The 27,144-nt window shown below is 48.4% G+C and overlaps 1 protein-coding gene across 2 annotated transcripts; it reads left to right on the top strand.

Moving 5' to 3' along the window:
- Positions 1 to 27,144, top strand: Pola2 (DNA polymerase alpha 2, accessory subunit). Of its 2 annotated transcripts, XM_026396507.2 has the most exons (18): positions 1 to 381; positions 4,579 to 4,703; positions 5,080 to 5,171; positions 5,351 to 5,408; positions 10,235 to 10,341; positions 12,440 to 12,633; positions 13,199 to 13,287; positions 15,030 to 15,185; positions 15,801 to 15,863; positions 16,578 to 16,620; positions 20,471 to 20,595; positions 21,201 to 21,239; positions 21,534 to 21,607; positions 24,521 to 24,629; positions 24,847 to 24,953; positions 25,639 to 25,698; positions 25,956 to 26,082; positions 26,772 to 27,144. In XM_026396507.2, the coding sequence occupies exons 1-18, from the start codon at positions 303 to 305 to the stop codon at positions 26,919 to 26,921; spliced, it is 1,797 nt and encodes a 598-aa protein (XP_026252292.2). In that variant the 5' UTR covers positions 1 to 302; the 3' UTR covers positions 26,922 to 27,144. The 2 variants fall into 2 exon arrangements, with proteins under 2 accessions (XP_026252292.2, XP_077653567.1); XM_077797441.1 differs by lacking the exon at positions 26,772 to 27,144 and having other exon boundaries at positions 25,956 to 26,302.

Below are 27,144 nucleotides of genomic sequence, written 5' to 3'. Positions count from 1 at the left end.
TCTGCTTCCCCAGCTGAGTAGCTCGGAGGTACCTTTTCCCCGAGCAGGACCTCCTTCGTGTCGAGGTTTCCGCGCCTTCCCTTCGGAGCTCTGGGGGACTACCCCCACAGTAAAAATCAAAAGTATTTCGGTGTGATTGACGCCTGGGCGCGAGGTCGTGGGTCGCTTGGTGACGTCCGGTCTCGGGCCCAGGGACTGAAGGGATTAGAGAACCTTCCCCTGCTCGTCGCCCCGCTCGCCCGCGGGGTCTAGGGCTCAGGTCGGAGCTGGCTGGCCGGGCCCCCGGCCCCTGCTGAGTCGCCATGCCCGTGTCCACCCAGCAGCTGGCGGAGGAGCTGCAGATCTTCGGCCTGGACTGCGAGGACGCCCAGATCGAGAAACGTGAGTCCTGCGGAGTCGGCCGCGCGGCGGGAGGAATTAGGGGAGAAAATTTTGAGATTGGGCTGTGGGGGCTTCGGAGTGCGCCCGGGATACCCCTGGGGTCCGGGGGGAAAAAGAAAAAGAATAAAGAGCACGATTTTAAATCTACTCGAGTGTCCGGAAGGTGGAATTGGGACTTGCTAAGTTCAGACTGGACCCGAGGGCATCCCCGAGGCTAGAGGTGGCTGAAGGAAGAGACTCGGAGGTTTTAGAATGTAGCTTTCTGTTCTTGGCTCCTCCATGTCCAGTCCACGGAAACTCTAAAACTGACCCAGCCCTTCTCTCGTCAACCTGTTGGTGGTCTGGACAAATATGAACCCCTGGTGGTGGGTTCCTACATTTGAATTTTAGCTTTGGAAGGAACTTCGGGGAGCCTGTCAGCTCCCTCTGTGTCTAGATGGAGAAACACAGAAAAGGAGAGTTTATTGCTAAAGTGATGTGTGAACCCCAGTCCAGGGCTCCAGCAGGTGGACCGATGGTAAGGAATTATTTGAAGCAAAATCTCAGGAGATGTGAAGTTCTGTTTTAAAACTGGGAGGGATGTGCACCTGCCCTACCACTCATCAACTTGCTTGTTGCTGTTTTGCAGTCCTGGGGATGGGATCCCCAGCACCCGGTGGGTGCTAGGCAGGTGTTGTGCTCCTGAGCTACACCCCCAGCCCTTTATCCACACTTTAAACTTATTTTAGAGATAAAACCAGAATGCAAGCATATTATTTTCTGACGAGAAATTCCTTTCATAGACACCAAAATATTTCAAGTCCCTAAGGAGAATTAAAAGGAGACTTTCAGGCTGGGGTTGTGGCTCAGTGGTAGAGCACTTGCCTAGCACGTGTGAGGCACTGGGTTCAATCCTCAGCACCACATATAAATAAATGAATAAAATAAAGGTCCATCAACATCTAAAAATATATATTTTTTTAAAAAAGGAGACTCTCTTTTCTTAAAAGGAGACTTGAATAAGAAACTAGTCAGAGTAGAGAGAGAAAAGGGGAGGGGAGGGGAGGGGAGGGGAGGGGGGATAGTAGACAATAGGACAGACAGCAGAATACATCAGACACTAGAAAGGCAATATGTCAATCAATGGAAGGGTAACTGATGTGATACAGCAATTTGTATACGGGGTAAAAGCGGGAGTTCATAATCCACTTGAATCAAACCGTGTAATATGATGTATTAAGAACTATGTAATGTTATGAACGACCAATAAAAAAAAAAAAAAAAAAAAAGAAACTAGTCAGAAACTTGTTTGGCAAACATGAAATCAAAACAATAGGGAACCAAATTTGTACCAGCAGACCAAAATACCTGCTGCTCCAACTCACATGGGCCCATCTGGGCACAGGTGCTGGAATTCTAGACTTTGCATTCATAATGGTTAGCCTCAACAAGACCATAATTGCTTGAGAGTCACACCCTGGTCTATTCCAAGTCTACTAATGACTAATTTTTTTCCCTTCTCCTTTAATGTCTTCTGTCCCATCCTTACTCACAACTGATGAACTTGCTTCCTGTGTTGCTGAGAAAATAGATGCATTAGAAAACTTCCATCAGCTGCTACCATTACTTTTCCCCTACTTGTGTTGTGGCATATACCTAGACTTCTGTTACAGTGAATAAACATGTTCCTTGCAAAAGCCAAGCCACCCACTTGAGTCCTAAATTCCATTTCTTCTTATTTCCTTAAGGACATCACTCCAGTAATTCTCCACTCTTACATATTTGGGGGGATTTATTGGGGGAGAGTACTGTGGATTGAACCCAGGATGCTTTACCACTGAGCTACATCCCAGTCCTTTTTCTTTTTGTTTTGTTTTGTTTTTTAATTTGAGACAGGTTCTTGCTAAGTTGCTGAGGCTAGCCTCCTGCCTAAGCCTCTCAAGTCACTGAGATAACAGGTGTGTACTGCTGTGCCCGGCACATATTTCTGTTTTTCTCTCTCCAAGATTTTTTTTTCCTAAATAACATAGAAATGTTGTTCTTACCTCTGTCTGTAAAGTATCCTGTTGACTCCTCTTTCAACTGGAGTTTTCTTCTACAGCAAACCTCAAAGGGGCTGTGTGTACTTGCTCTTCACATTTTTCTTCCTGTCAGTAAGCGCTCCCTCCTTCTCACCATTTCACTGAAACTGCTGTTACCAAAGTTCTTATTGACCTTCAGCCTACCAAAGCCAGGGATGAATTCTCAGTCCTCATCTAAATTACCAGCAGATTTGACACTGTTCATCATCTCCTATTTAATAATTTATTTATTTAGCAGTGGAGTCACACCATGTTGCCCAGGCTGGCCTCAAACTCTAGATCCCCTCCTGCTTCAGCCTCCTAGATACCTGGGATTACAGGTGTGCCCCGTGGCACCTGGCTCATTTCCTCTTCCTTAGTATGCATTTTTCTCTCAGCTTCTCTGTCCTTGCTCCTGGTTTTTCTTCAGCCTTGCTGGTCACCACTTCCAGGCTTTGCAGATTCATCCTCATTTTAGCGTTGGAGCATCCAGGGCTCAGATCTGGGACCGCTGCTTTCTAGATGTGTTAACTGTCGTGGTCTCACCTGGTCCCATGGATTTATATCTTATTTAATTGCTGCTGATTCTCAAATTCATGTCTCAGCTGCACCTCTCACCTGACTGCAGGTGGTCTGTCCTGCCTACTTGACGTGTCCTGTTGGATGTCTAATTGGCATCTCCAACTCCATGGCTAAAACTAAGCTCCTGGTACCTCCTCCCTCTCCCAGGAGCAGTTCTACTCTCTCCCCCATTGCAGGTCATAATCACTCCCTCTTTCTGCTTGCCCAGGCTAAAAAATGAACGTCCTCCTTGGCTTCTTTCTTTGTTTCTTACACCTCACATCTGGTCAGCAGATCCCACTGGCTTTATCTTCAGGGTGTACTTTTTCCTCAGCTTTTTTCTTTTATCCTTCTTAGACAGTAGAGTGCATTTTGACTTGTATGTACATGGAGTATAACATTCCAATTAGGATCCCGTTCTTGTATTGCGCGTGATGTGGAGTTTCACCAATTGTGTATACGTATGAACACAGGAGAGTGATGCCTGACTTATTCTCCTGTTTTTTTGAGGCTGTACTTTACCAAGAGTCATGCTAGGCAAGTGTTCTACTGAGCTGCATCCCCAGCCCCCGGAATTTCTTTTTTCTTTTTCTTTTCTTTTTTTTAAAGAGAGAGAGAGAATTTTTTTAATATTTATTTATTTTTTAGTTTTCAGTGGACACAACATCTTTGTTTGTATGTTGTGCTGAGGATCAAACCCAGGCCACACGCATACCAGGCGAGCACGCTACCGCTTGAGCCACATCCCCAGCCCCCCCCCAGGATTTTTTTTTTAATATATATATATTTTTAGTTGTAGATGGACACAATACTTTTCTTTTATTTGTTTATTTTTATGTGGTGCTGGGGATCATACCCAGTGCCTCACACATGCTAAGCAAGCGCTCTACCACTGAGCCATAACCCCAGCCTCCCGGATTTTTTAATTGTCCCCCCAGATCCTGTCCTTTTTCTCTTCAGTCCATGCTTAACACAGCATCCAGAGATCCTGTTAAATGGAAGTCAGATCATGTCACTGTTCTGTTCAAAACACTCCAGTGATTTCCTACTTGCTCAGAGCACTCTGATTACAGGGTAATTACAGGACCAGCAATTTGGATCCCTGTGCCCTTTCAACTCCTCTTCCCTCTCCTTGCTCCCTAGCCATGTGACCTTACTGATCCTGCTTCTCCCTCAAGATCTTTGCACTTGTGGCTTCCTCTACTGAAATCTCTTCCCCTAAACTGCCTGACATGCTCTTTCACTTCCTCCAAGTCTTTATTCAAATGTCACCTTCTCACAGAGACCTTCCCTAATCACCGTATTTGAATTTGCCAACCCCTTCCCCAACTTCCTGATCCCTTCCCAGCTTTATTTTTCTACATAGCACATTTAACCGTCTAACATATGGCCTATTTTATTTATTTGTTTGATAAACTTTATGAGAACAAGGTTCTTCTCTGTCCTGTTCACTGCTGTGTTCCCAGTGCCTAGCATGGGGCTGCACTAGTAGATGCTGAATAAATATCAACCAAATAAATAGAGGATTATTTTCACTTTGCAAGATGAAAATGAAGAATGAACCAAATTCTTACCTGTCCCCTTTTCCCCCTCATAGTGGCAGAGCTGTGTGTTCTGTATGGACAGAACGAGGAGGGGATGGTGGGCGAGCTCATAGCCTTCTGCACCAGCACCAAGAAAGCTCACCTCACCCCTGAGGTCCTGAGCACTTTTGAACATGAGGTAAGAACAAAATGTGGGCAAACTGACGATGTCCTCCTGCACCTGCTCCGTAGGGGTGTGTGCAACGTAGGCAGGAGAGTGAGGGCTTTGGAATCAGGCCTGGATTCCAGGCCTACTGTGAGCTTGGGCAGGCTACCTAGTATCTCTGAGCCTTAGATTTCTCTTCCATCAAGGATTCTAATAATCTGTATTTTTGTGGTTACTGTCAGAATTAAATGAGAATGGATGTAGAACCCCTAAAATTACTCAGAAGATGGTGTTATTAGAATTGTTATCTTTGATTATATTCGAATGCCTATTATCATCTCAAGGCTGTGGGAAATGCTTCCCCCATTGTGAGACTACAGGTTAATGGTGCACTGTCTTCTTTCCTCAGATTCTGAGCAAAAGATTATCTAAGACCTGGCACAGTAGCTCCAAGGACAGTGGGCATGCGGGCGCTAGAGACATCATTTCTATACAAGAGCTGTATCCTTTCCTGCCAAAAGTTTCCCATCGAGTCACATATTGTACTTTACAATTTGCCTGTGGTAGTAGGTGGAACTTAGAAACAAATAATAAAAGTTACCTAATATTTAGATTTCTACTTAATCAGCCCTTGCCTTAAGTGGAAGTTCATTATTGTTTTCCTTAACCAATGTTTTTAGAATCGAAGTGGAAGAAGAAGAGGAGACCCTTTTGAATTCTTACACCACACCCTCTAAGGTGAATATATGTTGTGTACAAATTGCATTCTATAAGTAGCAGTTCTTAATGTTATCACAACCTATATAGATCTGAGGGGGAAAAGCAATCACTCCCCTATAGTTCCTACTATATTTCTACTTTGCATCTTCCTTTCCAACTAGATACATAAATATTTTTACATAATAATAATTGTGAACATACAGTTATCCAGCTTTTTTCAGCAAGCATATTACAAGTATTTCTGTAAATACAATTTCTTTATAATTGCCCCCCTTTTTTAATATTTATCTTTTAGTTGTAGTTGGGCCCAATATCTTTATTTTATTTTTTATGTGGTGCTGAGGATCAAGCCCAGGGCCTCACACGTGCTAGAGAAGCACTCTACTGCTGAGCCACAATCCCAGCCCCAGTTGCCCCTTTTTTAATGGTTGCAGAATCTTACACCAAGCGGAGATACTGTAATTGAATAATCCATTCTGTGGTGTTGGACCCCAGTGTGAGAGGCTCAGTAGAGTAATGATAAAGTATTGCCTTCAGAGTCTGAGTCAGTTAGTGAACAACTTAGTGTGTTGTTTTGTCACTGAGCTACAGTTTCCTTACCTATAAAATCAGGATTTACTTGTTCAGTTATTGAGCAGCTACTGTATGCCAAGCACTGTCCTAGACACTAGGTAATGGGCAATCAATGAAACTGGCTTGAGGCAGGCACAATGGAGTGTGCCTGTTGTCTCAGCCCTTGGGAGGCTGAGGCGGGAGGATCACTTGAGCTCAGGAGTTCAGACCAGCCTGGACAACAAAGAGAGACACTGTTTCAAAAAAGAAAAAGGCTCTGATGGGTGCTACCCTTGAGAGGCATCCCCCACCTCGGATGGCTTGAAGATAAAATGAGTAAGTAAAGAACAAGGCCCCCCTTGGCAGTGTATTCAGCAATAGCCATTACCAGGGATTGAACCCAGCGCACTCTGCCACTGAGCTACATCCCCAGCCCTTTATTTAGTTTTTATTTTGGAGACAGGGTCTTGCTAAGTTGCCAAGGCTGGCTTTGTACTTAGGATCCTGCCACCTCAGTCTAGGGACCACTGGGATTACAGGTGTGCACCACCACACCCAGCTATAATTACCCTTTTTTTTTTAAATTTTAATATTTATTTATTTTTTAGATTTCAGCGGACACAACATCTTTTGTTTGTATGTGGTGCTGAGGATCGAACCTGGGCCGCACACATGCCAGGCGAGCACGCTACCGCTTGAGCCACATCCCCAGCCCCTGTAATTACCCTTTTTTTTTTTTTTTTTTTTTTTAAAGAGAGAGAGAGGAGAGAGAGAGACAGAGAGAGAGAGAGAATTTTTAATATTTATTTTTTAGTTCTCGGCGGACACAACATCTTTGTTGGTATGTGGTGCTGAGGATCGAACCCGGGCCGCACGCATTCCAGGCGAGTGCGCTACCACTTGAGCCACATCCCCAGCCCATAATTACCCTTTATACTAACTGAATTTGTGGGAATCCATGAACATGGAATAAGCCTAAATTTTTCAAAGCAAATCACGTCCTAAGAAGCTAAGTTGTTTTGGTAACCTGATTGAAGAACAGAGAAACCAGAAACATGCCCTGTAAATTTTCGTACACAAACCAGATGCATAAAATATTATGGGAAACTGTGAGGCTGGGTGTGGCTCTTGGTAGAGTGCTTGCCTAGCATGTACAAGGCTATGGATTTGAGTCCCAAGCCCACTCCCCAACCTACAGGAAATATTTCCCTTCGAGTTTGTTAAGATTGGAGAGACTGTGTATAACTCAACTCCCAACTCCCCCCAGAGATGATTTTCAGAGTCCATATCCCAGTGAAGGACACCTCCATTCTTCCTTTGCTCAGGCCAAGAATCCTGCAGACCTCAAATCCTCTTTTTCTCACACCCCATCCAACTAGCTTCCAGTCCCATCTGCCTTCCTTCCAGGATCTGGCCACCTCCCACCACCTCTGTCAGGAGACAAAGGACCCACAGCCTCTCTGTCTCCTAAGCAACTGGACAGCCTCCTCTCCAGTCCCCTGGCTCTTTCTTCCTTGGCCTCCTCTAACCGATTCTCCCTGCAGCAGCCAGTGTTCCTTTCAGAAGAAAGCCTGGCCAGGGTTCTCATGCTCACCACTCCCTGTGCTTCCTGTCCTCCATGCTGACATTTACAGCCTGACCCAGGCTGTGACCCAGTGACAAGCTGCCCCACCCTGCCCTGTCCTGCCCTGCCCTCTCTTTGGTCTCTCACTCTGCTCCCTCCACACCGCTCTCCTTTCTGGTCTTCAGACATGACAAGAATAAAAAACGTGTCCAGCTTAAACCTGCCTCAAATGGCAGACCCCACCTCATTCCCGCCATGGCTTATTTTCTTGCTTTGTGTATCTCCACGGGGCTTAGTACCCCCAAAGTGATGTGCCTCCATCAGAGTGGAAGGTTCTGAGTGATGGACACTGGTTCATCTGCTTTTCCTTAATGCCTGGCCCATGATGGTTGATGAATTGTAGAAAAATCTTTAGGGGAAGTAGTTTGAGAAAATGTGTCAAAACCATAAAATCTTTTATTATTATTAGTTTTAGTTGTAGATGGACACAGTATCTTTATTTTTATGTGGTGCTGAGGATGGAACCCAGTGCCTCACACACGCTCTACCAATGAGCTACATACAGTTCCAGCCTCCATAAAATGAGCTACAGTTCCAGCCTCCATAAAATGAGCTACAGTTCCAGCCTCCATAAAATCTTTTTTACCCCGTCTCAGTATTTCTTTCTTGCAAAAAAATCTTCCGAGGTAGGCTGCGGGGGGTGCGTAGGGCTCGGTGGTTAGCACTTGCCTGGCATGTGCAAGGCCCTGGGTTCCATCCCCAGCACCAAAGGTATATCTCCTGAGGAAATAATCCAAATATGGAAAAATCTGTATGCATGAAGATATGCCTCTCAGCATTATTTATAATCACCAGAAATTAGAAACAACCCATCATTCAGCAAAAGATGGTTAGTTGTGTAAATTTTCATACAGCAATTCAAATAACACAGCTACTCAAAAGGATAAAGATTGTAATGAGGGGCTGGGGTTGTGGCTCAGTGGTAGAGCGCTTGCCTAGCACATGTGAGGCCCTGGGTCTGATCCTCAGCACCATATTTTTTTAAAAAAGATAAATAAATAAAATAAAGGTATTGTGTCTACAACTAAAAAAAAAAAAAAAAAAAAACATTAATTAAAAAAACATTGTAGGGGCTGGGGACATAGCTCAGTTGGAAGAGTGCTTGCCTTGCATACACGAGGCCCTGGGTTCAATCCCCAGCACCACCAAAAATAAACAAATAAATTGTTTTTAAAAAATCAGTGTCGGTACCTAAAGTTTACATTTAGACTAAGATTATAATTCTGTGTCTCTGTGTGTGTGTCTGTGTGTGTGTGTGTGTTTATATTCCCTCCAGTACTGGGGAGTGAATCGAGGGCCTTGCACATTCTAGGCAAGCACTCTACCTCTGAGCTACATCTCCAGTCCTAATTTTCATATATCTAAAACTGGAAAAGTATTAAGTATCAAGGCATATTCAGACATTGTTCTTGTATGAGGAAAGTAGCGTGGGGGGTTTGTTGATCTGGTTACCATGCAGCTACTTAATGATTTGGAATCTGTTCTTGGCTTCTGTCTCCTGCAGCCACCATGGAACCGCAGCTGGGTGGCATGACTTAAATACACCAGCAGGAGGAGCTCTTGGGCAGGAAAAGCTGCAGATGAGGCAGCCTCCTGGTTGTGGGCTGGGCAAAGATTTGTCTTTCCTGTTGAACTCAAGCTATTCTAGTCTAGGGAGCACTGGGTCTCTAGCTGGATTTTATCCTCCATTCTGAGCTTATCTTCGGATTCTTGTTGATGAGCCAAAAGAAAAAAAAAAAGCACCAAACCCAGAAGTGACCATGGATGAGGTGTTTGTTAACTATTCTCCAAGTATGAGCTCAGCCACGTTATCTGCTGGAGTCAGTCCCGTCTTTAATTTGGAAAATGTGTGGTAGATTTGGCCAGAGTGAGTGTAACATGGTTCCACCCCTTCTCAGGAAAATGTGTGCAGGCACATCAAAACTGCATTGCCAGGCTGGGGTTGTGGCTCCGTGGTAGTTTGCCTGGCACATGTGAGGCATTGGGTTCAATCTTCAGCACCACATAAAAATAAATAAATAAAATAAAGGTATTGTGTCCATCTACAAATGAAATAAAATGAATCTCAATTTTTAAAAAAAAATGCATTGCCAAACTCAGATCTGTTCTAAAGCAAAGAGGCAGGGACAGAAATCGAACACACCAAAGATTTGACAGGACAGATTGCCCTTCTGGTGATCCTTTCTGGAAAATATTTATGGTGGGTGGGATGGTGCATGCCTGGAATCCCAGCAACTCAGGAGGCTGAGGCAGGAGAATCACTACTTAGAGGCCAGACTGGGCAAATTAGACCCTGTCTCAATAAAATTTTGAAAGGGGTTGGGGATATAACTCAGTGGTAGAGCACCCTTGGATTAGATTGCCAGTACCAAAAAAGAAAAGGAAAAAAAAAGTTTTTGTTTTTTTTGTTTTTTTTTTGTTTTTTTTTTTTTTTTAGTTATTTAAAAAGAAAACATTGCTTGTGTTTTCTGTAATTTCCTTCAAAATGGGGCCAATGTTGAAGATTTCTTTCTGGAATTATACTTGGAAGATGGGACCTTGAGGGACCAATCGTTTGTGTCCTATCCTGGGTCCTTCATTAGGGCACTGTTGGCCCTTTTCTTCCTCAGGAGCTCTACACAGAATCAGCAACTTAGGTCCAGGTGACTAGGATCTTGTTTGTTTCCAGGGTCCTCAGAAGCGAGCTATCACCATGCCAGAAACCCCCCTAACAAAAAGGAGCGTGTCTACTCGTAGCCCACATCAGCTCCTCTCTCCATCGAGTTTCTCTCCAAGGTATGGATCCTACTAATTCAGGTGCCTGGAAGGAAGCCCTCCTCCCCTTTCTCTGGCTGCCTGGCAGAGGCTGACTGCAGAGTAGCTTATTCGCCGTGGGTGGGTGTGCAACTCTGGCTCGGCCGCCCGGCTCTCTTCCCTGGTGGAAAATTCCCGTGTCTTACAGTAGCCGAGGAGACCCACTTTCCGCCCACTTCTCCAGGGCTGGTTTCCTAGGTCAGGAACTGAGGCCTGATTGGAGGCGATCTGTCTGCTCAGAAGCCCAGAGTCTTGCCAGTAGAAACAAACAGGCTTTTGCCTGCTTCTGTCAGTTTGTTTCTTCTTTTTGTAATCTAAAGTGTTTATTTTCTAAAAAGCATAACACACATCTTTGTTCATAATGTTGCATAACCTGTTTGTTGTTCCTCACTCAGGTTACAACTAGTTTCTGAGAGTTTCCTTGTCACCGAGACTCTACACGGACTTAATTGATATTTTTTCCCAGCTGCCACCACTGCACCTAAACCCACAGAGATCATATGTGACTTTTTGAAATCCGTAAATGATATGTCTTATGTTAGGGAATCCTATAGGTACGTGCTTTGCTGAATAGAAGTGTTTACAGGTACTTTAGAGGACACTTTCGAGCGGTGACGTTAACCATTTAGGGAAATCCCAACCACCAGGAGTGGATACTTTTAGACCATCCAGAATACCTTGGAAAGACAGAGACAGAAGCTCTGCAGGCTTTCAGGATAAATGGTCACGAACTTTGAAGGACAATTTGATTTCACCGTGGTCCAGTAGAGCTTGGGAGAGATCTTAGACTGCTATTTATTTTTTATTCTTTTTACTGAGGATTGAACCTAGGGGTGCTTAACCAGTGAGCCACATCCTTGGCCTTTTTAAATATTTTATTTAGAGACAAGCGCTCACTGATTTGCTAAGTGCCTTTCTAAATTGCTGAGGCTGACTTTGAACTCCCAAGCTGCTGGGATTACAGGCATACACTACCACGCCCGCCTCAGACTGCTTTTGAAAACAAGCTTAACTAAGAACATCTTTGAAACCCAGTGTGTGGCAATGGTTCTCGCGGATGCCCCAGCCCCTTACTTAGTTCTCCCAACTGCAGTCCTTTGAAACCCGCGCACCTGGTTGCATGAAAGGGCCGTGGAGTCTCAGGGAGGAACTCGGACAAGTCAGGGATGTGCTGCCTCTTCAGTTTTTAATACACGCTAATAAAGCTGACATCAGAAGCTGGCTTTGTAATTTATGAAAGTAACTTGTAAATTATTCAGGTAGAGGCAGCACTGGAGATGGAGATAATTAGTTGAGCTCATTTTCTATAGCGTCCATCTGGAGAGAAGGAAAGGTGGCCCCAGAGGCAGTAGTGCCCCATGTAAGACTAGTTCCTGCAGAGTTTTGGTGCAGTAAATGAAGTCTGTTTTAAGTAGACCCATCTGGAGGTACGTGATGTTCACAACTGAAGGATTAGAGCAGATCAGCAGTGTCTGTGTGTTCTGGTGTGATTCCCCAGCCAGGGAGTAGAAATATGAGAGCTTAGCAGTTGGCCTTGGAGCATGGGAATGTTTGCTCACCGGTGACTGTTAATTCATGACGTCTGCACCTCCTTAGACACCAGGGAAATTGGTAATTTTGCTAACTTCATTTTATTGTTTTTGTTTTTCCCCCCCTACCTTGGACTGTATTGTGAATTTTTATATATTCTCAACAACTTTTAGCTTATGCACAGTTCCAGGCTCAGAATGTCCTGATAAATGCTGACAATTCATAAGAAGAAAGGAAAATGATACCTGAAACTTGCTTCTCATTCGATTCAGGGTTTGAGTTGTGTCTTTGTTTAGTTAATACCAGAACGACAACCTTTTAAAATGATGTTTCTGTCTTTAAACTTCTCTAAACACGTTTGGTATTCCTCCTCGATCTGGTATTCCTCAGCCTCTCATTCCTGAGATTCCTGAAAGGTCCCAGTATGTCCAATCCCATTACGCTGATTAAAGGCCATCTTGGTTTTTCTCTAGTGCCCATTTCCCAAATGTAACCCTGTTTATTCCTCCCTCCTGTTAGCTGTGAACCCTGTCTGTTTTGTTCCCCTTAGTGCTACTCCCTCCAAGAAATACAACTCAAGAAATAACCGAGGAGAAGTGGTCACCACCTTTGGCTCTACACAGGGCGTGTCGTGGTCTGGGAGAGGAGGAGCTGGAAGCATCAGCCTGAAGGTCCTGGGGTATCCAGAGCCACTGACTGGGAGCTACAAATCCATGTTCCAGAAGCTCCCAGACATTCGAGAAGGTGATCGGTGTTTCCCTTTGAAATTCTGGTGGGTGTAAAACCCCCAGGAGGGGTTTAGAGAAGTAACAAAGGCTGGGCTAGGCTGCAAAATAAGCTCCAAGGCAGCCTTTGAATACCCAAGCTGGCAGAGTCCTCAGGGTGCCTGTTAGAGGAGGGGCGCTGGCGGTACTGTCAGTAACTCTCCCAAGTCCATCACTTTGCCAAGGAAGAAACATACCCACATCCAGTATTGAAAACAGGAGCTACGAAAGAAATTCCGTTTAAAGTTAAGGACATTTATGGCTTCTTCCTTGGGAGCCCTCTCCAGATTGCCTCGACTTGCCCAAAACTTCAGTAGAACCTGAGGAAAGGAGAGGTTCGAGTCAGGGTGGTGATTCACACTAACTCCCTGGGACTGTGCCATGTGACCCCTATATTCAGCAACCAATGGGCTGGGGCTTTGGATGTCCAGGCACCTCCCTGCCTCTTTAAAATGACCGACTAATATTTCACAATGTGCCGTGTTTTCTTTTCTTGGCAAGTGAAATGTCTTAAGCATAACGAGTTTTGACCTCTGGGGTTACAGTTCTGACCTGTAAGATAGAAGAGCTTGGCAGTGAACTCAAGGAACACTACAGGATCGAGGCCTTTACTCCTCTTCTGGTCCCAGCCCAAGTAAGTTGTTCTGAGAGTTCTCGCTGATTAGTCTCATGGTGGCAGAGAGACTTCTGTCTTGGTTAAATTAGGCAGAATGGATCCTTCCGAAGAAGCCTTATGAGTATTCCCACTTGGATCGGGGTCTTGCCCTAAGCAAAGGCTGAAGGCTTTGTTCCTCTTGGAGGTGAGGCAGAAAGCCCAGGAGAGTTCCCACAGGTAGAAGCATTCAGGAGTCCAGGATAAGGTTGTAGCAAGAATGGGATCTCCAGAGTCTCATTACCTCAATGGTGACTCCCCTGGTTCTGCCTCTGTCATTGCAGTGACTCCCCTGTTTTGGTCCAGTGACAGCCGGTGGTATCTTTGCATCAGGGTTAAAATCTGGCATATGTGCTGGTGCTTTCTCTCTTCATCTAAGGAGAGACCTCCTGCAAGATTCTTTTTGTGTGAGTGCAATGCTGGGGATTTCATTCGGGCATTGTACAACTGAGCTACAACCCCAGCCCATTTTTTTTTTTTAATTTTGGGTACCATGGATTGAACTCAGGGGCACTCAACCACTGAGCCCCATCCTCAGGCCTATTTTGTATTTTATTGAGAGACAGGATCTCACTGAGTTGCTCAGTGCCTCACCTTTGCTGAAGCTGGCTTTGAACTCATGATCCTCCTGCCTCATCCCCCTATGCTGCTGGGATTTCAGGCGTGCACCACCACACCCACACGTCTGGCACCCACAGCCTTTTTAAAAAAAAAACAAAAAACTGTTTTCATTGTAGCTGGACACAATACCTTTATTTTTATTTTTATGTGGTGCTGAGGATCAAACCCAGCACCTTGCATGTGCTAGGCGAGCGCTCTATCGCTGAACCACACCCTCAGCCCCCCACAACCCTTTTTTGGGGTATAATCTCACTAAGTTGCTAAGTAAGGCTGGGCTCAAACTTGTAATCCTCCTGCCTCAGTCTCCCAAGAAGTACCTGTGCCACCATACCTAGCATGCAAGAGTCTACAGTGTCTTTGTCATGTGTTTGCATCCAGGGAAGAATGATCCGTTAGGAAAAAGATGCAAAACTGTCCTACTCAGGAGTTTTGGAGGAATCAGGAGGAAGTATGGGTAGGGGCAGGGATGCACAATCATGGAGGAAAGATTAGACTTCCTCTGTTTGTTCTTAAGAGTGGGAACATGACAGAGGAAGCCATTGGGGGAAAGATTTTGTTCAATCTAACGAAGAACTTCCTATTCAGAAGCAGCATGGTGTGTGACTAGGGATGTGGCTCTGGAGCCAGAGTCCTGCGCTTAAAACCTAGGCTTCACCTGGGTTTGACCTTGACTGAGTTATCTAACTCTCTGCTCTTGTTTTCCTCATCTTAAAATGGACATGGTCGTATCTAGCCCATGTTGTGGGAATTAAATGAGTTAATACACGTCAGCCCTGAGAACACAGCCTGGGAACCAGGCTCCATAGGTGGGAGCTATTACGAAGCCCACTACTCATGGATGCCAAGGTTATGATGGGTGTGGACAAGCGCCCCTTCACTGGAGATTCAGGCAGCCTCTTGGAGGGGCTCACATGGTGGGTGGGTGGGTGGGTGGACTAGGTGCCCCACCTCTGGTGGTGATGTGGTCAATTCAGAGTCAAGGGGATACTCAGCCAGAAAAGCGAGTGTTGGTGGGGTTTGTTTTGCCTTTGCCCTGTTGCCTTTGGATGTGGCGCTGCTGTCCCAAAGACTGTCATACTTACATTATTCTATTTTTTCCCTAGGAGCCTGTCACCCTGCTGGGCCAGATAGGCTGTGACAGCAACGGGAAACTGAACAGCAAGTCAGTGATTCTGGAGGGAGACCGGGAGCACTCCTCAGGTGCTCAGATTCCAGTGGACTTGACTGAGCTCAAAGAGTACTCTCTGTTTCCTGGACAGGTGAGATAGGAGGGCCTGCCTAGGGTGCAAGAGGCCACTTGCACATATGAGTGCTGCATCTTGGGCAGCTGCTTCTGGATTTCCATCTCCGATGCTGTGAGATGTGGCTGCTGGGCCTGAGGCACCATTGTAAGGATTCGGTTCTCCCTGATGGGAGAACTCAAGGTGTGTGACTGTGGGTAGGGCACTTACCTTTCTGAGCCCACGGTGTCTTCATCTGTAAAGTGGGAATGATAATTCTTACTCATGGGATGGTTGTGAGAATTAGGTCATTTATGTGGAGCATAATTATTATTACTCTAAAGCCCCCTTGATTTGTTTTCAAGAGCCAGGCATGGTGGTGCACCCCTGTAATCCCAGCAATTTGGGAGGCTGGGGCCGGAGGATTACAAGTTCAAGACTAGCCTTAGCAACTCAGCAAGACCCTGCCTCAAAATAAAAATTAAAAGGGCCGGGGTTGTGGCTCAATGTAGAGCACTCCTTGGTTCAATCCTCAATACCAAAAAAAGAAAAAGAATCTGCTAAGTTTACAGTTGCAAAATACTTTTTAAAGTAATCTATTCAAACCTCCTATTTGTCTCCCTGTTTAGCAGTCCTGTGTTGTTTCTCTTTCAGGTTGTGATTATGGAAGGAATTAACACCACTGGCAGAAAACTTATTGCCACCAAACTCTACGAGGTACAGGGTGCGCCCCTCCTCCCTCTCTGTCGGCTCCAGGCACAGGACATGCAGTCCTGAGTCCTAGGAAAGGGTCCTTCTTAACAGCCTGCTTAACAGTCAGTTCTTTCTATAGAGTGGACCCACCTCTAGGCCACAGGTCAGCAAGCCATTCTGTAAAGGACCAGATAGCAAATATTTCAGGCTGGGCGGGCCATAGGCTCCTGTCAGTCACTCAGCTCTGCCATTAAGAAACAACCCCAGACAACCCACAAATGAATGTGGCTGAGTTCTAATAAAACTTTTATTTATAAAAATGGGAAGCCCCCAGATTTGGCTCCAGGCTGCAGTTCACCTGTCACTGCTCCAGGTGACAGCCCTCCAGAGACTCTCATAGGATGCAGGGAAAGCACAGGACCCCTCTCTCCCATCCTTGCCCGGAAGTAGACTGATGTTCCAGGCACCTGCTTTGCTGCCACTGGCTGCCAGGCTTTTTGTGAGAGTTTTATCAGTGACCTCCCATTGCCTGGGCTGCTGTGCACTCAGAGCCATTTAGAAAAATGACAGGTCCTCTTGCCCCTGGGCTCTTAGCTCCGAGGAGCAACAGAGAGAGGTTCGCCCTCCCCTCACACCGCCCTCTGTTCTCCCACGACACACTCACAGACAGCCCACTCACCTTCCTTACCAAAGTGAGGGTGGAGCGAGACCTCAGCTGAACTTTTCTCCTGTTTTAAGGGTGTGCCGCTTCCATTTTATCAGCCCACTGAAGAGGACGGAGGTAAGTTTGGGTTCAAAACCCGGTTTTCCAACAGTGAGGGTGGCAGACAGGCTTTGGGAGGGCATTGCACGGGCCCAGGAAGCTCCGAGGGCTTTTAGGGGTGATGTAGCTGCGCAGCGAGGACATAGCCCATCTGTGGACGCTGGGCCCTTTGCCCAAGAGCCCCAGGTCCAAGCCTCATGACCTGGTAGTGTTATCACTTCTTACTACAGGAAGCACATCCTTTAAAGACCACACTGACAGGCATTTGGAAGTTACTTTGAAAAGGAAAAAGATGTGCATTTTTTTAAAATAACTTATTGGCATCCTGGATCGGATCCTAGAAGAGAAAAGAGCACTGGTGAGAAAACTAGGGAGCTCAGGATAAAGCCAAGAGTTAACTGTAATTAACACACCAAGGTTCCTTATGCCATAGTTACCTAAGGCGGAAATGTTAGGGTGCGCTGGGTGAGAGGCAGGCAGGAGTCCTGCGCCATCTCTATCTTCTAAAGGTATTCCAAAATTAAAATATTATGTTAAAAAAAAAAATCTAGGGGCTGGGGATGTGGCTCAAGCGGTAGCGCGCTCTCCTGGCATGCATGCGGCCCGGGTTCGATCCTCAGCACCACATACAAACAAAGATGTTGTGTCTGCCGAAAACTAAATAATAAATATTTTTTTTAAAAAATCTAAGAAAGCCTCTTGTTAATTTGGAACTAATCTAGATAAGGAAATGCAAAAGAAACTTAGGCAAACTTTGCCTCAAAATATTTTTAGGCAAACTTGAGAACATTATATTAAGCAAAATAAGCCAAATCCAGGAAGTCAAGGGTTATGTGTTGCTCATGTGGAAACTAAGAGGAAAGAGGAAGAGAAAGGGAGGACCTCATGAAAATCAGAGAGAGATCAGTGGAGTAGAGGAAAGGGAACGGGGAGGGAGGAGGGGACGGAAAGGGGAACTCGGGGAGTGATATTGACCAGATTATACTTATATTGTGTGCATGTACAAATAGATACCAACAAATCCCACCATTGCACACAAATATAATTTACCAGTAAAAAATAGACAAAACATCTCTAGGCATTTTTCTAAGCAAAGTGGAACACCATTAGAGATGAAAAGCAGCACCAGGCTCTCCCGTGGGATGACTTCATCTTACCGCCTGACTTATGTCCCACCAGGAGCTGGAATAAGAAGTTATTCTTGTGGGCTGGGGATGTGGCTCAAGCAGTAGCGCGCTCGCCTGGCATGCGAGCGGCCCGGGTTCGATCCTCAGCACCACATACAAACAAAGATGTTGTGTCCGCCGAGAACTTAAAAAATAATAAATATTAAAATTCTCTCTCTCTAAAAAAAAAAAAAAAAGAAGTTATTCTTGTGACGGTGGGAGCCAAGATGTGTTGGCCCTGTGCTGTCCACAGGTGTCAGCTGAGCACCTGAGATATAGCTAAAGCTACTACTGAGGAACTGGATTCTTAATTTTAAAAGATACTTAGTTCAGATATTGGAAAATGTTTAATTAGCTTGGGGATAACTTGGACACACGAATTTATTTATTTGTTTGTTTATTGAACTCAGGGGGCACTCAAACACTGAGCCACATTCCCAGCCCAATTTTGTATTTTTATTAGAGATAGGGTCTCCCTCAGTTGCTTAGCACGCACTGTTGCTGAGGCTGGCTTTTAACTCATGATCCTCCTGTCTCAGCCTCCCCAGCCGCTGGAATTACAGGCGTGCGCCACCATGCCCAGCTCAATTTATTTTTTTCAACTGTAAATCTCATAAAATCTAAATAGCTGTCAGGTATTTCCAATAAATGTGTAATATCAGAATTGAGACGAACTAAAAAAAAACAACTTAGTATGAAAATAATACAAAATATTCCACTAGATTTAAAAAAAAAAGGAGTAGACTCAGGCCCAGCTATTCAGGAGGAACACAAGTTCAAGGCCAGCCTGGGCAACTCAGCAAGACCCTGGCTTAGATTTTAAAAAATTTAAAAACGGGAATGTGGCAAAAGGGCTCAGTGGTAGAGCACTACTGGATTCAGTCCCCAGTACACACCCACCCCCCCAAAAAAGATTAGCAGTGGATCGCAGACTAGCGTATTGTCACTACCCTGTGCCAGTCAGCAGCGTGTGAAGTCATTCTTGGAGATGACCTAGAATCAGGAACAAAATTTAGTAATTTATGACATTGTACGGTTTATCAGAAAGTATGTGTTTGTGAGGAAAATATGTGTGTAAAGGGTGGCATGGTGGTATCAGATCAACTTCAAGGGATGAATCAACATGGCTTAGGTACCAGGAGCCCGAGCCATGGGCCAGGAGCTTTTGGATGAGGAATTAACCAGACAGTTGTAGAGATACAAATGAGACGTGGACCTCGCCCTCTTAGCACTCACTGTGTCCTCTGGTACCTTTACGTCTCTGGTGGGCACACAGAACCAACCCGACTTTGTCCCCTGCCCACCACCACACAAACTGCTTTCCCACTGAATAGAATGCTTTGTCTTTGTTTGTGGGGCTGCTGTGGTGGTGGTGGACTGAATGATGCCCCTCCTGTCCCTGGAACCTGTGAAGATGTTGCCTTTTATGGCAAAAGGAACTGTTATTAAGTTAAAGACCCTGAGATGGGGAGATTGTGCTGGATACCCAGGGGGCTGCCTGTCATCACACTGGTCCTTATGAAGGAGGATGGCAGGATGATCAGAGTCAGAAATGTGAGGCTGCCGGCTTCCAAGACGGAAGGCAGAGCCATTCACCAGGGAACCCAGGTGGCCTCTGAAAGCTAGAAAAGACAAGGAAAATGGGTTCTCCCCTAACCCACCTGCCCTGCCAGCACCTTGATTTTAGAACTTTTAAATCTCCAGAAATGTAAGATGAAAGATTTGTTTTAAGCCACTAAGTTTGAGGTAAATTGTTGCAGCAGTGCTCGGAAGTAACAACTGCATGTTAGGAAGCCAGAGTCTGGGCTCTGGGTGGTCAGTGGTGGAGCACTTGCCTAGACTGTGCTAGGTCCCAGGTTCAATCCCTAGGACTACCAAAAATTTTTTTAAAAAGTCAAAGTTCTTAGGATTTTGTTGTCATTGTAAGCTACAAAAACTGACCCAGATCAATATCAGAATTTGTTCAGGGAAATCCAGGCAGCTTACAGACTGGACAGGGGCTGGAGACCCAGGCTTGGGACCAGGACACAGGCCCAGCAGCTCTTGTGTCCAGGTAAAAGGAACCCCCCGGCTCTGTCATCCAAACACCTAGACTGGAGTAGGGCTCCCACCTTCCTCCTGTCCTGGGACAGGCCCTCTCCAGACTCCAGACCCCAGCAGGAAGGTGTGAATGGCCTGAGCTGGGTCATGTGCCTGCCCCTAGGCTAGCTGAGGACAGAGTACCTGACTTCCAGCCCCACTTGCCTGCCCTGTGGTGAGAGGGCCAACTCTCCAAAAGCAAAGAGCATCTGCTGTTAGAAAGTCTGACAGGAAACAGCACCTGCAGCTCCCCTTCCAGGCCTTCAGCCCACCTGCCTCTGGACTCTCCAGCCCCACTGGACCCGCATGGTCCCAATGCTGAGCACGATTGAGTCTCAGTGAGGGTGAGGGCTTTCCTGATGGCCGTGTCTTCATGTCCCTTGGGTGCACTGCTGGGAAGCACTGCTGTGGCTGTGGTTGTTTGCAGACCTGCCTGTGTCCTCCACCTGGTGGGGTGCCCTTGGAGGAAGGACGAGGTCTTCCTCCTCTTGGGTCCCCAGGCCACACACATATGGAAACGCAGTGTGGGGACTCCCAGGGCATTTTCCTCCAGAGGCCCTTCCTGCTCCCACCACCCCAGTGCCCGTCCTCTACTCAAGACCTGACAGTCCTTTCTGTCTTAGATTTTGAGCAGACCATGGTCATGGTTGCCTGTGGGCCCTACACCACGTCTGACAGCATCACCTACGAGCCACTGCTGGACCTGATCACCGTCATCAACCGCGACCGGCCAGATGTCTGCGTCCTGGTAGGAGCCCCCAGGATGGCTCTGTGCAGGGAGGCGGCTGGGGGAGAACAGCAGAGTGAGTCTCAGAAAGGGGTCTTGCTGCTGTTCCAAGTCTTTCAGAAACATGTCAGTTCTTGTTGTTTTTAAACCCTTTTTAGTTCTCCATCTGCATCTCTGGAGAGGTGAATGTGATCTAGAGGCCTTCGCTAAATCTAAATGCCCAGCATTTTTTTTTCTCCCTTCATTAATTTTACAATATTCTTGCCTCTGTTTCCTTTTTCCAGCTTTTGAACCAAATCTTTTTATGTCTAAAGTCCTGCTGTTAGCATGGTGGTCAGTTGTCCTTGCTAGATATAGAAAGAAAATAGCCCAGTGCCCTGGGGAGGGGCAGCAGTACAGGTTGTGGGCCCTGGGAGCCTCTCTCCACAGGCCTCAGGTGTCTCTGCCTGTGGAGTTGGCAGGGCGCCCCCTGCCCCCCCTGCCGAATGTCCCCAGGTTCTCCAGGCAGCCTTGGCAGGACAGGGGGCCCTGGGCAAAGAATGGCAAGAAGTCACCTGTAGGTGTTTGCAGACTTGTGCAGTCCTGACTTGTTCTTTTCGTGTCTTTGTTTCTCCCTTTCGGGGCAGTTTGGTCCTTTCCTGGATGCTAAGCACGAACAGGTGGAGGTAAGTGCCTCTGGATGGTGAGGAGCGGAACCGGGCACTTCCCTTCGATCCAGGCCTTGCTTTTATTTCCACTTTCCACATCTTTAACAAACCTAAATTAAACCTGTGGCTAATCAAAAAATATTGTAGCCAGGCATTAATAAATATCTTGAATTTGAGGTACTCATTTCACTAGGATATAAGGCCATCTGGAAACTGGCCGGGTGGGGGGTGAAGTGCAAAGGGTCACCTAGCAAGTATGACACGTGAATGACACCAGAGACCACCTCTAAATCCCCATCCTTTCCCTTGCAGAACTGTCTGCTGACAAGCCCATTTGAAGATGTCTTTAGGCAGTGTCTGCGAACCATCATCGAAGGGACGAGAAGGTCAGCACTCCAGATGCTGGACAGAACCCAAAGCTTCCTCTTCTAGGGCTTCCCACTAAGAAACCGGAACTATTTAAACCTTAATGGTAGTTCCCATCGTCTTCGTCCTTTTGAACTATAAGATGAGATAGAACCCTTGAACTTCAAGTGTACAGGCGCCAAGTGATGCGGCAGCTTTGTGAAGCGCCGAGATAAACCAACTTGAAAGGAAAAGCTGCGCCAGCCCTCACTCTTCCCTTGCTCTTTCTCCTCTCTATCTATTTCTCATTCTGTATGCAAACCTGGTGTCCATGGGGATGTTCTGGGATGGCTTTGAGAGGTCCTTATGACTGGCAGCAGAGCCCATGAGGCCCAGGCTTCTCCTTGGGCAACCGTTTTGGGGTGAGCCAGTTCCTTCCCTGAGTTGGTGCTTCCCATGTTCAGTGAGACCTGCCGAGGATGGGGATCTTGACCCCTTGCCGTAGCTCAAAAAGGGACTGCAGAAGTCACAGCAGTGATGGAAGAGCTGTGCGGTTCTAATTTGAAAGGAGAGTCGGTCCCAGGAAGAGTCTAATGCTAGAAGCAGGAAGTGATGCAGGAAGCTGATTCTCCACTCCTGTCCCTTTTCCCAGGTGCCAGGGGCTGAAGAAGTTGGTGTAGTAACAGAGCTTCTCCTGGGATCTGCCTGCCCGTAACTGAGCTCATAAAAAAACAAATATTGCTGTGCTGAGCTTTTAAAAACGAGCCTATAACAAAGGCAGTTTTCAAAACAAGGTGCATAATCTTTCACCTTTGGGCATGAAAACAGATCCCCAAAGTGATTAGTCGTAACACTACCTTCTCCTACCAGCGGTGTGGGCCAGTGCAGGGGGCAGCAGACCTGAGAGTGAGCACCCCAGTAATTCACCCTGGAGCTAGAAGACAGGCTGGGCCTGTCATCTGAAAGTCCTCCCCACTCCCTCCCTCAGTGACAGTGACACAGGTGCCTTCCCACTTCCTCAGATCTGTCGTGATGCCAGCCAGGTTCACCAGATCTGGAGAGTGCTTAGAGCTTAGGAGACACCCTCCCCCACCCCATACCAAAAATAAAAAGCAGCAGCAGGATGGGGGCCACATGTCCCTGTTGTCAGCCATGGGAATCCATAGGGGCTGCAGCAGGGCCCAGCGTGGCTGGTACTTGCAGTTTGAGGCTGGGTTCTGATTTGGGTTCCTCACCCCATGTGGTATTGACAGCAATGATACAAACAAGGAACAGGCCAGGCATTGTCACCCTGAGGCGGGCGCCCAGCACTACCAGGCACTTTCATCTACAGCCAGTGTGGGCCACGGGGCGGGAGCTGCCCCACCCTTCCAGAAACAGTATATAAGTGGTCCTTGGCTGAGGACTTCTTTCTTTCCTAGAGGTCAGGAATGCCAAGCACTGCGCTCATTTGTCAGTAGAGGACAGAGCCAGCGAGGAAGGACCAGCTCCTGTGCTGTACATGTGAGGGAGCGGCTGTGAGACCCCCCTCCATGTGATGTGTGAGGTTGTGCGATACTGAGACAGTTGGAATTTTCTTCCTGATCCCTCCCCCAAAGCCAGGAAGCTGTTTCCTCCTCAACTAGCTCACTTCCAAATTCAACCCTGAGACAGCAACTCCAGCCTCTGACAGCAGCCAGCTGTGCCTCATTCTTTGCATGCATCACAGATTATGAGTCCTTGGAATCTAGAGCCAAGATGTCCCCAGTCCCCTCCCCGCTGGCCTGTTCGCCAGATTCCAGCACCCAGAGGTGGACTTGAATAACATAATGAGCCTTCAGTGCCAAAGGGATTGTAACTAATACGCAGAGTGCCCTTGGTCTCAACATCCTGGTTTCTTTTGCCGCACACAGTCTGGGTTCACTCTTGGGAGCAGGCATGATGGACAAGTGATAGGGTGACAGCAGTCAACACGGAGATCACACGTGAAAATCCCTGTGCCTATGCCTGCAGGGCCACAGCATTGTCAGCAAGAAAAGGAGCTGGAAGCAAGAGCTGTTGGCAGGTTTTAAACATGCCCCAAAGTAATGCTTTACGCCTGTTTGGTTTACAAAAGGCCCCTCTGCCAACCAAGCTGAGGAGCCAAGGAAACCGGCTTTTCCCCCTTTCCTCTCTTGTGCAGCCGGGGAAAATAAACAGTTGGCCCAGAGAGTTAGCAGCTTTCCCTCGTGTTATGGCCCTAGAGATTCTCCTTCTGCCTCTGTTAGAGCAGACATCTGCTGCCGTCTCTGCTTCTGCTGTTGCTGTTAAGTATGTCTTCCACTCCTGCGAGCCCGTCGGCTCCGAGGTCGAAACCTGGGCGCTGGCACAGAGAAGCCAGCACGTGTCCTGCACGTCTTCACCGTCCTGTCAGGGCCCAGCCTGTGGCTACTCAAGGGGTTTCAGCTTGATCTTGAAAGTACTAAGGCAGCCTCCGGTCTGCCCAGCGTGCCTGGTTTCTCCCTGGTCAGGAGTCCCCAGCTTCTGTGGCAGAACCTGGCCAGGCGTCTGGGGGACAGTTCAGTGCCTCTGTTGTGTGTGTCCAGGGATCAGGGGTTGAACTACAGGCCCAGTGCCTGCTCTGAGCCCGGGATTCTTTGGCCAAATCCTCGTCGGTCTAGATTTTCTAGATCTCAATCTCTTTTCCTTCTTCTACCAAATAATAGTTTTCCTCTGCCCCCCCAGTGGGATGCCACACAGAGGAAGGGACGGTGTGTCCTGGGTCACAGAAGCTGGTCAAAATGGATGTGTGTACATGAGGGCAAGTGGCACTTCCCTCGCGTGTCCAGGGCGGCAGCCTCTCTGGGGCAGAGCGCCTTCCACGTCCACCCAGCCGAGGGTCTGCGGTGTCCAGCCCTCACTCCTGGGCCACGTGGCCCACTGCCTGGACCCAGCAGCTCTCACTGTCTCTCTTTTCATGTGTTTTGACAAAGCAGCTCCGGCTCCCACCTGGTCTTCGTCCCGTCCTTGAGAGACGTGCACCACGAGCCTGTGTACCCACAGCCGCCTTTTAGCTACTCCGATCTGTCCCGGGAGGACAAAAAGGTGCCAGCCCCCCCTATGACAGCGAGGCACAGGGGCAGCTCTTGGGGGAGGAGAAGCCTGTTTGGGGTCCCCACGCAACCTGGCTCTTAGACATTCTGTGACAGGCAAAGACGGTTGTGAGTCTGCTGCACGTGGGTGGGCCCCCTCCGGTGTCTCCGTCGTGGGCAGGTGTTTCCTGCTGCCCTGTGCCACGTGTATGTCCCACCTTCTGATTTAGCGAGTGCAGTTTGTGTCGGAGCCCTGCAGCCTCTCTGTAAACGGGGTGATCTTTGGCCTGACGTCCACGGATCTGCTGTTCCACATGGGGGCCGAGGAGATCAGCAGGTAAGAGGTCCACTCCAGGCCGGCAAGTGTGGCAGCTGGCTCCCTGCAGCCTGCCAGCCGCGCGGTGCTGGGCAGTCCTGACCAGCACTTCCTGAGGACCGCACTTCATGCCAAGCCCTTTGGCCATGTGCCATGTCCCTGTAGCCGAGAGCAGTGGACACATTTGTTGCCCTCACTCATCTAACAGCCTGTGAGAGTCCTGGGGGCCCCGTCTACTCCAGCATTTAGCTGGGTCTTCCCCGCTCCTCCCTCCCTCCACCTCCTGGCTTGCGACCTGGGTGGGCGAGGGTATCCGCTTTGTGGAGGGCGGGCCGTGGGTTTGCCCTCCAGGGTCTTCTCCCGGTGGAACAGGGTGAGGGGTAGATGCAGCCAAGTCTGACCTTTTGGTTTGGCGGTTGGCTCTCCCGCCCTCCTCGACAGGGAGGAGACGGCGGAGTGAGGTGGTTTAGGAAGGTGGGTGGGTGCTCCTGGTGGCTGCCAGTGGGTGCAGACCTTGGGTCCTCTTGGCCAGGCCATGTGTTGGCCTTGATCACCAGGGTCCCTGCTCTCCCTCACCCCTGGTGCTGCCTCCCTCCTGTGGGGACAGTGTGCTCTGCTCCTGGCAGGGCTAGGCTTCCCCAGAGGTGTCCTGCTGCTGCGTCTTGGCCACTTAGCTGGGTCGCTCCTCTTCTGTGCTTGCCCCCAGCTCCTCTGGAACCTCAGACCGACTCAGCCGCATTCTCAAGCACATCCTGACCCAGAGGAGGTGAGCGCTCGCTGCCGCCAGCTGGCTGCAAAGAGAGTACTTTGGGGTCATGGAGCAGTGACAGCTCTGACTGTCAGAGCCTCCACCAGGCCACTCACTACCAGGGGACGTCACCCTGTCACCAAAAGCCTGCATTCTGTCTCCCCAAACAAAAGAAAGAGCCGGTCGGTGAAGACAAGTGCGCGGAAGTCGGCGCAGGGGCCTGGGGCAGAGTCCCTGGTCCCCGCTGCTGCTGACCCTCTCTCTCATCTCTGCAGCTACTACCCACTGTACCCTCCCCAGGAGGACATGGCCATCGACTATGAGAACTTCTATGCCTACGCACAGCTTCCAGTCACCCCAGACGTCCTCATAGTCCCCTCGGAGCTGAGGTACTTTGTGAAGGTAGGTCTGCGCTGGCTTTCCCGGACCTCCAGAGCTGTCTCTGCCCTTCCCTCCCGGGCCACCCAGCACTCACCCTCTGTAGGTCTGCTGAAGGGCATGGTGGCCTCTGACCTAGCCCTGGGCCTCGTGGCTTTGGGGGAGACGGTGGGACAAGATGACAAATCCGTGGGTGAAGTGTAGCTGGAATGGAGCAGGAGCCACCGGTGAGTGGGAAGGCCTGGCAGAGTGGCTCCCACCAGGCGTGTCAGGGTGGCCTGGAGCGCGGCACACGGGCCCTGCCTTGCCCTTCCGTGCTCTGATGACTTCCCTCGGGATCCACTGAGGACACTTGGAAGCAGCTCAGGAGCCACTGTGGTCCCTATACCGTGAGCCCTGCCTGCTGGGCTGAGTCTGTCACAGGGAACCCCCAGGCCAGTCCCCGTTTTCCAGACCAGAGCTAGTCCAGCCTCTGGAGGCAAGTTGTTTCTCATCAGGAAAACAAGAAACAGCTGATCGGTTTGTCTCCGAGTATGAGCCCGACTGTCTTCCTCCGGGGCACCAGAGACGCAGGAGCAGTTCAGAGTGACCATGTGATGGCCTCCGTTTCCATTTTACAAAACCTTCTTTGGGGTCTGAGCGTCCGGCTACTCTGCCACATCAGTCCCCAGCTGAGGGCCTCTAAAGCCCGTCCTTCTCCCTTCCTTCCCCAGGACATCCTCGGCTGCGTCTGCGTGAATCCCGGGCGCCTCACCAAAGGGCAGGTGGGCGGCACCTTTGGCCGCCTGTACCTCAGGAGGCTGCTGGTGGCCGGAGAGACGAGGCAGAGCCCTTGTATTGCTGCCCAGGTGGTCAGGATCTGAGTCTTCGGGCCTCTCCACCCTCCTTGTGCAGCACCCAGGGGAGCAGCGGGCTCTGAGGACCCGGGTGTGGTGGGGCCCTGGCTCTGGGTCAGGCTTCCCTGGAAGGAAGCTCTCACCCCGAATGGACACCAGTGTCCGAGGGGAGCCAGCGGGAAACAGTGCTCTGGAAGGGCGGGAAGGCTTTGGGATTTTTCTACGTGAATCAAACCCACAAACAACTTTT

This window comes from Urocitellus parryii, chromosome 4, assembly GCF_045843805.1.
Source record: "Urocitellus parryii isolate mUroPar1 chromosome 4, mUroPar1.hap1, whole genome shotgun sequence".
Taxonomy (NCBI): Eukaryota; Metazoa; Chordata; class Mammalia; order Rodentia; family Sciuridae; genus Urocitellus; species Urocitellus parryii.
Note: the sequence above shows the minus strand (reverse complement) of the source record. Positions and strands in the feature narration are given on the sequence as shown.